At 42.6% G+C, this 15,068-nt stretch overlaps 1 protein-coding gene across 5 annotated transcripts in view; it reads right to left on the bottom strand.

Moving 5' to 3' along the window:
• NPAS2 (neuronal PAS domain protein 2) overlaps window positions 1–15,068 on the bottom strand; it is a 68,995-nt gene that overhangs the window by 44,539 nt on the left and 9,388 nt on the right. For 3 of the 5 annotated variants that reach the window (XM_072135850.1, XM_072135851.1, XM_072135852.1), the window contains exons 2-3: window positions 1,592–1,645; window positions 1,301–1,449 (exon numbers count right to left, since the gene is read on the bottom strand). In XM_072135850.1, coding sequence (XP_071991951.1) covers window positions 1,301–1,449; window positions 1,592–1,645 — 203 coding nt within the window. Of the gene's footprint in view, window positions 1–1,300; window positions 1,450–1,556; window positions 1,646–2,028; window positions 2,200–15,068 lie in introns of all 5 variants that reach the window. The other 2 variants (XM_072135853.1, XM_072135854.1) reach the window with 2 other exon arrangements.

Below are 15,068 nucleotides of genomic sequence, written 5' to 3'. Positions count from 1 at the left end.
GGATTTTGGCGCATCGGCGCCGGCTTTCACGCAACACAAATCGGGGGGCGAGCGGTCGGACGGACGATCTGATGGATTCGGACAACGCTCGGGATTTAACAAAGCAAATTGTGTCGCAAGACACGCACTTATAAGCACCGGGAAAAAGAAAGTGAACTCCGGCGCACAAGCTATGTGAAACGCGCCCGGACTTCATCTTTGTCAAACCGACAAGATCGGGGATCGTGACAGGACCGGGTAAGTAAATTTGCCCCATCATGTCCTTAGTTTGAACATGTGTGGGCAGTAAAAAATGGACTACAAGCATCACAGCATTTTTTGTTTATTCATTCAAAATTTTTAAAAATCTTTTATATATTTAATTGATATAGCGGGTTGTGTGCCTTAACTTAATGAATAAACTTAACTTTCTGAGGCTATTTTTAATTTTAGTGCAGTTCACTAAGTAACTACAGGGATAGCAGCCATAGCGGGTTGGAATCTATCATTTCTGCTTCTTGCCATCTCCTACCGCCATGTGGTGAGCAGCTACTGGGTTGCATAAAGTCATATCTGTGGCCTCTATCACCCTCATGGGATAAGAAGACTGCCTTATAGTGAGTAAATACATACGTGTGTATGAGTCTATGAATGTATTGATGTGTATACGCTGCATGTCCATATATTATACCATAAGTCTGTGTGTATATACTGTATGTTTGTGTATTTGAGATGTGTATATGCTGTATATGTGTATATGCTGTATGTATGTGTATATGGTTTAAAGTGTGTATTTAATGTATGTGCATGTGTGTGTATATATGCTGTATATCTGTATGGTTCTGAATGTGTGTGTATGAGCAGATTGTGTACATGGTGGGCTAATAGTAGGTAGGATGGTATAAGGATGAGCATGATGAGTGTGCTGTAGATGGTATAGGATAATTTCTAGTGCATGCGCTGTAATATCCCCATTGTGCTATATCCACTACTGTGCATGTACAAGAATTGTTGACATCAATGGTTCTCTGGCTGGGGAGGAAAAGTAGGAGGTGGGATTGAACATAAATGGAGGTGTGCATAATTATAACATGGCGGAGGGGCTCTGGTGGTGCCCCACCTGAGCCCCCCGACCTCATCTGCATATTATTTAAACTACTTTTTAAAGCAAACCAGGCCACAAAATGACATTGCAAAAATCAAACAAACACATCAAGTTTCAAAATGACATTTTCTGGACAGATTTACATGTAAGTGAGACTGGTTTACCAGTGGTGATTCTGCTGGTAGATTTCATCTTTAAGGAAAGATGAGAGTTTACCGTTGTGTTTTTGTAGAAAGCCAATAACTTTTTCCAGCACAGTGGTCTTGTCCATCTTGCGCATATTCCCAGGAAACATGGAGCTGAGCTCTTTGATAAGTACATTGAACTGGTCACGTCTCTTTTTTTCAGACCTGTTACGTAAAGCCCTTGAAAAATATTGAAGTAAAGCAGAAAAGTAGATGACATTATGGAAGCAATAATAGAGCAAATGATAGTGAGAAATTAAAACTAAGTTTTGTCTAGTTTACTGTACCTATATCTGTGAAGCCTTCTTAACTTTGTTCATACCTCTTTGCTCGGTCTTTCTCATCTCCATCCATTAGCTTTTCCAGGCAGCTACTCCTGCAGATAGAGAAGAGAGTTGCTGCTTACATAAAAAAGAGGCACATGTAATATAAATCTAGGATTGTGCACCTGAATTTATTTTAAGCGTTTCTATTGATACATTCTTGCAACCATATGTAAAAAATACACCTTCATATCTTAATGATACTACACAAGTGATTAAATTGATGGAGGAATTAGAGTGGGGGAACCATTGGATATTGGGCTCTCTAGATATAAGTTCATTATACATGAATATTAGACATACTCAGGGACTACCAGCAGTAAGATATTTTTTAGTAAAAAGAACAGAAACTCCATCAACAACAAATAGAATTTATCATTTCAGGTATTGAGTATATATTAACTCATAATTATTTCTTTTTTGGGAGAAATTTTACCTTCAGAAGATGGACACCTCCGTGGGCACCAGATTCGTGCCAAGTTATGCCAACCTCTTTATGGCATATTGGGAACAAATATACATCAATGTCCACCTTTGTGCGGATCTGGTGCTCTGGCAGCGGTACATCGATGATATTGTATTGGTTTGGAGAGGGTCAGAAAAAGGCCTGGAAGAATTTTTGTGTACATTTAATGATAATTCATTCAATCTTATATTTACCCCAAACATTAGTAAAGAAAAGATAGAATTTTTAGCTCTAGAAATTAAGGTAGTAAATGAACATCTAGAGTGCAGTACATTCTATAACCCTACCTCTAAGAACAGTTATCTATCGAACACGAGTTGCCATCTACCTAGGTGGCTGCTAAATACACCTTTCAGCCAATATAGAAGGTTGTGGAGAAACCGCACAAGATCAATTTGAAATAGAGGCTGAGGATCTGACAAAAAAGTTAAAAGAAAAATGCTATCCAGAACACATTTTAAGATCTTCTTGGGAGAGGGCTAGAAATCAAGAATGAAACAGTTTCTTCGTTGACCGAAATACTGCTGAAGGTACCACACTTAAGGAAACAGACATGCCACTGACAGCGAAAATTGTATTACCCTATAATATAAAATTAAAAAAAAATAGAAAAAATAATAACTGCCATTTCTTGAAAGAAGATAAAGTTATAGGGGAGGAAATACCCTCTACTCCCCCAAAAGTATACTCAAGAGCACCGAATCTCAACATGAAAATAGACCCAACATGTACATAGAAATCACAGAATACTTTTACCGTGGCACCTTGGATGGCGATGCCTGGCTTCCACAAATGTGGTAGGTGTGGAGCCTGCAAGAAAACCAATTTTTCCAAAAAAACTACTACCATTCAACTACTACCACACTGACACGTGACTTCGTTGGAGTAATATACGTTATTGAATGTCCATGTAACAAACAATATATAGAACAGACTTGTAGACCATTAAAAACCAGGTTAATGGAACATAGAAGAAACATAGAAAATTGTGATTGGGGGTGGGGAATTTAATCTCAAAAATGTTGAGAGAAGAATCAAGAGCTATCTATGATTTTAAAACTTTAGTTCCAAAAGGTCTGAATATAGAATTGAAATTTTTGGTTTTATGTAAATGTTTTACTTTTGTATGATTTTATTTTTGTGTGATAAATCTCTGTATGGAATATTGCGATCAGGTACGGATGTCTGTATATATATAGATTTCTGATGATTTGACCATATATGTAAGAACATTATGATGCCCATATGTATTGATACCATAGAAACCAGGCAACTCTATTTCAGAGTTTCCATATGTCCGACGAGCTATGGTTTACAGCGCACTAACTAGGAGTATATAAAGGAAGGAACAAGAAGTTCCGAAACGCGTTCAGTCATATGTCCAGTGCTTTTAATATTTTCTCCAAATTTTGTCCCACATGGAAAGAGAAAGGGAAATAACAATAAGCTAAAGAAATTCCCTCCAAATGAAAGAAGATTACTTACTATTGACCGTCTACGATACAAACCAGCAATATCTGCCTATTTACCGCCTATTCACAGCCTGCGATTAAATCAGGCTATCTGCATCGCAAGGAAGGAAAACCAAATCAAACTACAGGTCTCAGCACACCAAGGAATCTGCACAGTGCAGGTGTGAACAATTTCTGAATCTTCAAAAACTTCCTCCCGAGACACGAGCGGCAAAGTATAAACTGAGGTATACTGAGATGCTTGCTACAAAGACTGGGTATTGTATGATATACATTGCTACATATTTTTCTGATTAACCCCTACGGGACTCAGCCTATTTTTGCCTTTAGGACGCAGTCCCAATTTTCAAATCTGCCCTATGTCGCTATAAGTGCTTATAGCTTTGGAACGATATAAGGGGATTTTGAGATTGTTTTCTCGTGACACATTCTACTTCAAATTAGTTTAAAAATTTGGATGATATATTTTGTGTTTAGTTATGAAAAAAAACTAAGTTTGGCAAAAATTTGGAAAAATTCTTTATTTTCAAAGTTCTAAATTCTCTACTTTTGATGCAGATAGTCATAGCACCCAAATAAATTTATAACTTACATTTCCCAAATGTCTGCTTTATGTTGGCATGGTTTTTTAAGATTCCACATATTTTACTAGAATGTTATGAGGCTCAGAATTTGGGTGTCATTTTTAAAATTTTTGGGAAAATCACCAAAACTCATATTTGGATAGACCTGTTCAACTTTTAATTGACTGTGAGAGGCCTAAATAATAGCTAGACTCGTAAATTACCCCATTGTGAAAACTACACCCCTCAACATATGAAGAAGCACTTTTAAGAAGTTTGTTAACCCTTTAGGTGTTTTAACCCATATCTGGTTGTATCCTGCTGTATGGTTGAACGGCCGGGCATAGAATGGAAGGCGGCGCCATCCAGAGCAGATTTGCATTGTCACATTGTACAGGCTAACATTTTTTTTGTTTTTTTTATTGTGGACCTATAGGGCCTTATTTTTTGCATGAGATGCACTTTTCTTTTTTTCTTTTTTCTGGTACATAATTTTGGGGCATCTATAGCTAATTGTAAATTTATTTTCTTTGTTGGTGGAGGAAATGAAAATCATCAATTTATAGGAACATTTTTTGGGGGGGTTTTTTTTGGCCGTTTACCATACCATAAAAATAGTATATTATTTTTATTCTATGGGTCTCAACGGTTACAAAAAGACCTCATTTATACAGTTTTTAAATTTTTTTCCCCATTTTTACTGAATAAAAAGGAATTTGGCTAAAATGTTAATTTTAGCATCACGACTTTCAAATGCATAACTTTTTTATTTTTTGGCTGACAAATCTGGTTAAGGGCTTATTTTTTGCGAGAAAGATCGTTCTTTTTAGTGGGCTTATTTGAGAGTGCGTAACATTTTTTAAATCACTTTTTAGAGCCTTTTTAAAGGGTAATAATTAATAATTATGTTTTTTTCAGAGCTTTTTTGAGGTTGTTTTTTACAGGGTTCACTTTGCGGGTCCAATAACGATGTTTTATTATGCAGATTGTCACGGTCGTAACGATACCAAATATGTGGGGTTTTTGTGTATTTTATTCATTTTTACTGAATAAAAACTAATTTGGAGAAAAATCTTGTTCATTTTAGCATCACCATCTTTTCATATGCAGAACTTTTTTATTTTTCGGCTGACACATCTGGTTAGGAGCTTATTTTTTGAGGGAAGAGTTGTTCTTTTTAGTGGTCTCATTTTAGAGTGCCTAACATTTTTTTAAATCACTTTTTAGAGCATTATTTTTAAAGGTATTAATTAAAAATTATCTGTTTTCGGAACGTTTTTTGCATTTTTTTTCCCCAGCGTTTACCATGAAGGTCCAGTAATGATTCTGTTTTATTATCGAATTGTTACGGATGCACCAATACCAAATTTGTGGTGGTTTTTGTGTGTTTGTGTTTTTTATACTTTATTAAGTGTTTTTATGGGAAAGTGACATTTTAGGGGCTTATATTTTTATGTATTTATATTTTATTTACTCTAATGTGTACACTTTTGTGTTTTTAACTGGTTCAAGTCCAATACACTGCTCTACAATACTAATTCTTTGTAGAGCAGTGTAAACTGTCTGAGCATGCAGATGCATGCACAGACAGTTTACAGTCACACCTGCTGCGAACATCGGGCGGCCCCGGGGCAATTGGCAGACCTTGGGGCTGCCCAGAAGTGGATCGGATCCCCCGGTAAGCGGCACGGGGATCCGATCCATAGGAAGACCCTTACATGCCGCAGTCAAGCAAGTCCGCGGCGTGTAAGGGTCTTATTAACACTCGGGATCGGAGCCGGCTCTGATCGCGGGTGTTAGAGCTCGGTGTCAGCTGTACTAGACAGCTGACAGCCGCTGCTTCTGGTGTCAGCTCCGTTCTTGAGCCGTCGCCAGAAGTGGGACGTTATAGCATGTCCCGGTGCGGGAAGTATCTACCCGCAGGGACGTACTATAATGTCCAGGTGCGCGTAGGGGTTAAGAGAAGATTACATCTGTTTTTTGGAATCTAAATAAGACTCTCATTCTTTCAGCTTTAACACTAATCTGGGACATTTTATCCTTCATTTTTTATTTTGATGGAGAAGTTTACCATGATACATACAGTGAATGTATGAACCGAACAAAGGTTTAGAGATACAATCTCATTGGTGACAATTTATTGTGCAATCATTTTTTCGCTCCTGTTTACAATTTATTGTTCATACTTTTTTGTCTTTTAGCTTTATATCATGAGCGCCCCACAAACTTTCATTGTTTATGTTTTAAAACTTTCATGCTCTAATAAATAACCCCCCAAAAATGGTATTGCCTGAAGAATTTTTGGTGTAGCAAGACATTTGTTGTGTTTATTCAGATTTTGCATATTGCCTATGATACCAAGGCCAGTCTTTTGCACCCAACTATTTCCCTATATTTGAAATAGTGAGTATTTTCATATCCTTTTTTCAATCATGTATTCATATATACATCATATACTTACATACAATATATACTCACCATGTATACATGTATACAACATAAACACACTATATACACACATACTGCATATTCATACAAACAGACACACACATACAGCATATAAACAGTATATACATGTATACACACACATATAGAATATACATATACACATACAGCATATACACACATACAGCATATACATATACACACACAGCATATACATATTTGTATATACACACACACACATCTAAAGATACATGTCAAGGTAATTTTGCATTTTTGGTATACAGGCAGCCACAGACGGACCAGTGGGCGACAGACAGGTGACCCACAGACCGGGCAGATCACAAGCAAGATGGACGGGCGGGAGGGACACAGGTGAGAGGGCCGGGCGGCATGAACACAGGCGAGGCAGGCGGTCAGAATACAGGTGAGATGGGTAGGACACAGGTGAAATGGGCGGGCGGGACACAGGCAAAATGGGTGGGCGGTCACAGGCAGAACACAGGTGAAACGGGCGAGCAGGACTCAGGCAAGACGGGCGGGCGGGCAGGACACAGGCAAGACGGGCGGGCGGGACACAGGCAAAATGGGCAGGCAGGGCACAGGTGAAACAGGTGAAAGAGGTGAGCAGGACACAGGCGAGACAGGCGGGTAGGACACAGGTGGAACACAGGCGAGACGGACGGGAACAACACACGCGAGACGGGGAGGCATGATGCACGCGAGACGGTGTGCAGGCGGGCGGAGATTGGAGATGAGGTGGGGGCCATATTATTGCCGTGCTGGGCGCCACTGTAAGCATGGAGGGAAGGGCCCAGGAGAAGAGCAATAATAAACTTCCATTTCGCTGTCATCCCGGGCCCTTGGGCAGTGCGGACTCTATAGCAGCTGCTATGGCTGCTATGCCTGTTTTTATGCCACCGGTCCTGCTGCTGGGCTGTGGCCCTCCTACAACACCCTTCACATCTCCTTGTATCTGCTCCATGCACTGGACATTGTGTTGACAGACAAAGCTAACCTCTTATCACAGCTGACATTGATGTGCCTTCCTGGTTTAACTGCACTACCAGAGCAATTTCTGTTTGTTGTAGACACTACCTCATACTACCTCTAGTGGTGAGAGCAATGACAAAATGTAAGAGTGACGAAAAAAAAAGAAGGATGTGGACAGCACCTACAAAAACACTCCTTTCATTTACTTCTTGCAATTCTTCTTTTGCTACCCCAGCTGGAAAAAAATGCTACCATATTTCAGCATTTTCATTCATCTGCATGTCACCTTATAGGATATTTCCCATTTTCATTTATCAGAAATATTTCTCCAGTGCCCATCCTCCTTTAGCCATGCAAAACTGGATTAGCCTGCTCTCTGCAAACACTAAATGTAGGTCAGTTTAAGAACATTATTATTCAGTGACAAAGTGATTGCTGAAGTCTGCTTCCAATCATATTTTATAAGAGCTGACAAGTCAGACTGTAGATGTAATGACTGATAACATTCTGTGCATTAGATTAATCTGTAAGAAAAGGATTTTCTACACCTCAGACCAGAAACCCTACTGCTTATCAAAGGATTTGGAGCTCTACCCCACAGTTTGCCTATATATTACAAAAACAAGTATTAAAACAGGATTTAACCCCTTAAGGATGCAGCCATAAAGGCTCAGCCCCATATTTTGTAATCTGATGTTTCGCTTTATGAACACTTTAACTTACCAGATGGCAGACAAGGGAAGACCAGATAGCGCTCATAGAGTAGTATTGTTGTAACTTGTGGTGGTAGTTAGAAGGATTCAAAAGAGCACAACCAAATCTGGTAAGCCTAAGTTAGGCACAACTCTATGAAGGGCATGTTGGAACTGGTGTCGATGCCTCCATGTGCTGCCTCTGGACAAGGGTGGTTAAAACATGGTTGCCACACCAGTCTGGATTCGAATTTGGTAGATAGAGAGGGGTATTTGTCACGGTTGGCGCACACAGGCAATTCATGTAGACAATAAATATATTGTGAAAGAATGTTTTATTTGGTATCTCTGGAACACAACGCGTTTTGGGGTCTAAAATGACTCCTTTATCAAGTGGAAAGAGACTTAGGGGACATAAAAAATACATGAGGGGGAGAGTAAACACATGTATGAAGTATTAAATAATGGGTACTGAGTATAGAAAATAGATAATGATGAGTATCTGGTAATTAGATAATAATAAATAAATAATAAATACAATTCTAAATGAAATGATATTTAGACAATTAGTAGTTATAGTACACAATTAAAATTCATAGTTATAGTACACAACTAAAATTAATTAATTACATTAAGATCATATAGAGAATAGATTGGAGATTTGATGGAAGTATACATATTGACGAGTGTACTGTTGTTAAAAAAAACATGAATACCATTAAATATTGTTAATTAAAATGATAAAAAAAACATGGAATAATCATATAAATAGTGTGAGACACTGAAGGGGTTAACTGTGGATGGGCTACCCCTAGGTTTCCCCTAGGTTTTGCTATTATGCAAGGCCTTAGTGCTGAGGTTGGGTGTCCAGCACCTTGGACACAGGTGGTGGGAACAGCCAATTAGCCTCATAAAGCCGCTCAGCAGAGTTGAGAGTGTTGTCTCTCTGGAAGGAGGCTGGAGAGCACGCAGCCTTGACCTCTGCGCCTGGAACAGCAAAAAGTGTTTTGTTAGTGGTGAGTCAGAGAACCATTGTTTAGTTAGCACCCTGACGGGTAGGATATTATTTTGTTTTGATGCCTGAATGTGAAGGCTGTTTTATTTTGTTCCTGCTGAAATAAACACAGGCTAGACCTGTTTTGGACTGTACTTTGGTGTCACTGTCGTGAACTGCATCACAGCACCCCGCTACCACGGTCTCTACTGGGCCAAATCTCCCACATATGGTGGAGGATGCGGGCTGTTCAAAGACACACACCTGAAAGACTCGTTACATCCTGCAACATTGCATGGCCTGGGTGAAAGCAGCAGGCAAATTGCAGGATACAGCCAAGATGGAGGACTTTATTAAATACCTGCAAGAGGAGGCCAGAGCTAATCGGCAGCAGCAGCAGGCCATGCTCCAGCAGCAGGAGAAGAGGTCCCGACAGCAGCAGGAGGAGGCCAGAGCTAATCGGCAGCAGCAGGAAGAGTCCCAGGCTAATCGGCAGCTGCAGCAAGCCATGCTCCAGCAGCAGGAGGAGAGGTCCCGCCAGCAGCAGGCCATGCTCCAGCAGCAGGAGGAGAGGTCCCGCCAGCAGCAAGCCATGTTCCAGCTGCAGGAGGAGAGGTCCAGCCAGCAGCAGGAAGAGTCCCGAGCCATGTTCCAGCTGATGATGGAAAAGTTTTCTGGCATTATGGCAGCACCGCAAGCGACGACTACTGAGGGGTCCCATACTGGTTTGCAAGGGTACCCGGTTGTCCAGCGTTCCGCACGGGCTGCAGTACAAAAGGCTTTACAAAAAATGACGGCGACCGACGACGTGGAGGCGTATCTCACTGTGTTCGAGCGAGTAGCTGAGCGAGAGGAGTTACCAGCTGAGCAGTGGGCAGATGTCCTGGCACCGTTCCTGACCGGCGAGTCGCAGAAGGCTTACTTCGACCTGAGTGAAACAGAGGCCCGTGAGTACCCCCAGCTAAAGGCGGAGATTCTGGCTCGTCTTGGGGTCACCGTTCAAGTTCGTTCCAGCCGGGTCCACCAGTGGGCTTACTCAGAAAGACTACCCCCACGCTCCCAAATGCATGACCTGATCCATCTCGTCCGGAAGTGGCTACAACCAGAGGACTGCACCCCAGCACAGATGGTAGAGAGAGTGGTTCTTGACAAGTTCACCCGTTCTCTGCCCTCTCGGCTCCAGTGATGGGTTGGACAGGCCGGTCCCACAAGTGCTGAGGAACTCGTGTCCCTAGTAGAGAGATATCGGGCTACGGAGGATCTTCTACTTACCTCTCCCACACGAAGCAGTGCCAGTGACAAGGTCACCAAAACATCTGGCAAGACTGCTACTGCGGAAAAAGGGAGACAGGTCAGGTTGGGAGGGGGTTCATTGGGGGGCGTGGATACCCAGAAACCCAGTGAGGCTCGTGACAGAGGTCATAGCCGTATCCAGTGCTGGCGATGCCGTGAAATGGGCCATATTGCTGCCAACTGTCCACTGTCAGTGGAGCCAATGGACTGCAACCAGACCCGGCGAGTGTCACTGTTTGCCCGGCCGGTTCTGGCAGCCGAGTCAGTCATGAATACAGAACCCCAAGTGTGCATGGTCACAATCGGTGGTCACACAGTGGAGGCCTTGCTAGACTCAGGGAGTCTGGTCACCCTGGTGCGGGGAACTTTGGTTGATCCTGGACTATACAGTGGGCGGAGAGTGTTGTGTATACATGGGGACACTCGCGAATATCCCACTGCTGTCATCAACCTGCATACCCCTTGTGGTACTATTGCCCATGAAGTGGGGGTGGTGGGGACACTGTTTCATGAGGCTATTATCGGCAGAGACTTACCGGTGTTTTGGGACCTCTGGAGACGAAGACCCACCTCAGGTGCGGCTGCAGATAATGGACATCAGGTATGTCCGGCCTTGGCCCCTGAACCCTTTGAGGCCGATGTACCCACACCAGCAGTAGGGGTGACCCCATGTGATGAATTTTCTCCCCTAGAGGTCCTAGCTGGTGAGGTCGAGGGCCACAAGGAGGTGGCCGACATGCCGGACCTTGAGGTTTCCCGTGAAAATTTTGGGGCTGCACAGCTACAGGACCCTACCTTGTTTAAAGCACGGGAGAATGTTAAGGTGATAAATGGGGTACTCCAAATACCAGGGGCTGACAAAATATACCCCCGAATGGTGATTATTGGGGAACTGTTGTACAGGGTTGACCAGGTACGGGATGAGGAGGTTGAGCAACTTGTAGTACCCCAATCTCACCGTAGGCTGGTGCTAGATTTGGCACATAAACATGTGCTGGGAGGGCACTTAGGTGCTGAGAAGACTCGAGAGAGGATCCTACAGAGATTTTTCTGGCCCGGGGTGTGGGAGGAGGTAACCCGGTATTGTAGCTCCTGCCCTGAGTGCCAACTTACTGCCCCGGTGTCCCACTTCAGGAGTCCTCTGGTACCGTTACCAATCATAGAGGTACCGTTTGAACGGATTGCAATGGATTTGGTTGGCCCCATAGTCAAGTCCACAAGGGGGCACCAGTACATTCTGGTTATCCTGGACTATGCTACGTGGTATCCGGAGGCAATCCCTTTAAGGAACACCTCCTCCAAAAACATTGCTAGGAAGCTGTTCCAGGTATTCTCCCGTACAGGCCTCCCCAAGGAAATCTTGACTGACCAGGGAACCCCATTCATGTCTAGAGTAATGAAGGAGATGTGTAAATTACTCCAGGTTAAACAGCTCCGCACCTCTGTGTATCATCCTCAGACAGATGGCCTGGTCGAGAGGTTTAACAAGACCTTGAAGGGGATGCTAAAGCGGGTGGTCAGCAAAGATGGGAAGGACTGGGATTGTTTGTTGCCCTATTTGATGTTTGCCATACGTGAAGTTCCCCAGTCCTCCATGGGTTTCTCACCCTTTGAGCTATTATATGGCCGTTCCCCACGTGGGCTTTTGGATGTAGCTAAGGAGACCTGGGAACAGGAGAGGACCCCCCACCGTAGTGTGATTGAACACGTCTCCCTTATGCAGGACCGCATAGCGGCGGTAATGCCCCTTGTAAAGGAGCACATGACAAGGGCACAAGAGGCCCAGTCTAGGGTCTACAATAGGTCAGCCAGACTCAGGACCTTTAACCCAGGCGACAGAGTGCTAGTTCTGGTGCCCACCGTTGAGAGTAAGTTCTTGGCGAAATGGCAAGGTCCATATGAGGTCATGGAGAAAGTGGGGGAGGTAACCTACAAGGTATCTCAGCCGGGGAGGAGGAAACCCAAACAGATATACCACGTGAACCTCCTAAAGCCATGGAGGGAAAGGGAGTCCCTGATGGCCGTAGGAGTAGAAAAAGCGTCTGTCCCCAAGAAGGTGACACTGGAGGTAGGTGTACCCGATGCCAAGGTGCCTGAAGTACGGATCTCGGAGTCCCTCTCCAGGGCCCAGATTCAGGAAGCGAAGGAGTTTGTGCTCCGAAACGTGGATGTGTTCTCTAAGTTACCGGGACGTACTTCAGTCATCAAGCATGACATCATAACCGAACCCCACATCCGGGTACACCAAAAACCCTACCGGGTCCCTGAAGCACGCCGGCTTGCCATATCCGAAGAAGTCAGGCAGATGTTAGACCTGGGGGTTATCGAGGAGTCTAGAAGTGACTGGTCGAGTCCTATTGTGTTGATTCCCAAACCTGATGGTTCCCTACGGTTCTGCAATGACTTTAGGAAGTTGAACGAGGTGTCCAAATTTGATTCTTATCCCATGCCCAGGGTTGACGAGTTGATGAGAGGGAGTGCTTGGCGATAAAATGGGCTCTGGAATCCCTGAGGTATTACTTGGTAGGGCGACAGTTTACACTAGTGACTGATCACTCTCCCCTCACCTGGATGAGTCAGGCTAAAGAGAGGAACGCCAGGGTCACAAGGTGATTCCTAATGTTGCAGAATTTTAAATTCACGGTAGAACATCGAGCGGGAAAGCTGCATGGGAATGCCGATGCCCTGTCTCGTACCCACTGTCTGATGGCCAAAAGTGTTCGCCCCCACAGGGTCAAACAGAGGGGGAGGGTATGTGAGACACTGAAGGGGTTAACTGTGGATGGGCGGTATGTTTCCCCTAGGTTTTGCTATTATGCAAGGCCTTAGTGCTGAGGTTGGGTGTCCAGCACCTTGGACACAGGTGGTGGGAACAGCCCAATTAGCCTCATAAGGCCGCCCAGCAGAGCTGAAAGTGTTGTCTCTCTGGAAGGAGGCTGGAGAGCACGCAGCCTTGACCTCTGTGCCTGGAACAGCAAAAAGTGTTTTGTTAGTGGTGAGTCAGAGAACCATTGTTTAGTTAGCACCCTGACGGGTAGGATATTATTTTGTTTTGATGCCTGAATGTGAAGGCTGTTTTATTTTGTTCCTGCTGAAATAAACACAGGCTAGACCTGTTTTGGACTGTACTTTGGTGTCACTGTCGTGAACTGCATCACAGCACCCTGCTACCACGGTCTCTACTGGGCCAAATCTCCCACAATAGATAGATGGATAAATAAATATATGAATCAATAAATAATTAAATACATATAAGTATAAATGAATAAACCACAGGATAAATTAATGATTGACTAAGAAATAAGGAGTTAAGCTAAAGCTAAGACATATAGATCCTGCCTAAGGCAGTCATATGCGAAGGACATACCTGAGGACCTTCATTTGGCCCTGGTCTGTTCCCCTGAGTAGACACACCCAGCAATTGCTTTACAGGTTTCCAGTAGGGTTACCTCCTCAGGGAAACTCTCTTAGATGCTGCAATGTCTATGACCACAGCATCTATAGAGTTAACTGCCGCCAGCTGCCTCCTACATGGCTCAGTGCTTGTTACTGGCATAATACTAGCAGTGGGTAGAGAATTGGGTAGGCGCATATTAGAACTCACAGGCAAAACCATTTCTAAAAGTTTTGTGATTATTGTGTTATTATAAAACAATTGTGTTAGAGTCATTTGTTGGTCTTGGTGTTTCAAGAGTAGTTTTGCCATTTTAATAATTCTTGACAGTGTCACAGCAAATCATTTCTACAGCCAACAAAGTAACTTTCCTTGGATTTCCACCACACTTTGTACACTGCCTTAGGTTTCTTGGTAAATGTCATTAGAAGAAAATGAACAAGACAGCAAATTACCTCAGCACGAAACTTCTACAGTAAAATAGAAAGTTGTATGTAGATATTTTATACTCGGCTTTATAAGACCTCTAAGTTTATGGCACACGTTTAGATGTTCAGATTGGTTGATACCCTGCATAAACAAATTCAGGCTCACAATGATTTGTGTCTTCAGGACCAGAAAAAAAATTGGTTCATCTTTTGCACATTTTCTTTTAATGACCCAATTTTTTTACTTTTTTAATGATTTATGCTGAATTGTTTTGAGAGAATTCTTAGTACATTTTTTTAATATTCAGAATGTCTACTTTTAAAAGAACTAAGTTGTCTGGTTGTAATATCATGTTAACCTAATGGCTTATTCACACATTAGTTTTTTTTACTAAGTATGCTATCTGTGATTTTCAAGGACAAAAAATACAAAATCAGGATTTTTTTGGTAACAATAGGAGTCATTTTTAATCCAATTCTCAAAAAAACAAAAACTAAAAACATCAAGGATATACCAAAGGCACATAGATAGAGATAAAACATTTAATTCTCATATAATGACACAGATGAATATTTTAAAGTGGTAGTTCAATGTGACTCATTTTCTTCATACGACCATAAACAGGCTTGATAGGAAAACAAAAGCTTTGGCAAAGTTTGCCAAATTCTAAATTGCAACGCACTGGTCTAATTCTTTTTAGCACCATGAGTTTGCCTTACGATTCTGAACTATGCCTTG

Source organism: Engystomops pustulosus, chromosome 2 (assembly GCF_040894005.1).
Source record: "Engystomops pustulosus chromosome 2, aEngPut4.maternal, whole genome shotgun sequence".
NCBI lineage: Eukaryota > Metazoa > Chordata > Amphibia > Anura > Leptodactylidae > Engystomops > Engystomops pustulosus.
This window is presented reverse-complemented; position numbering and strand designations above follow the sequence as displayed.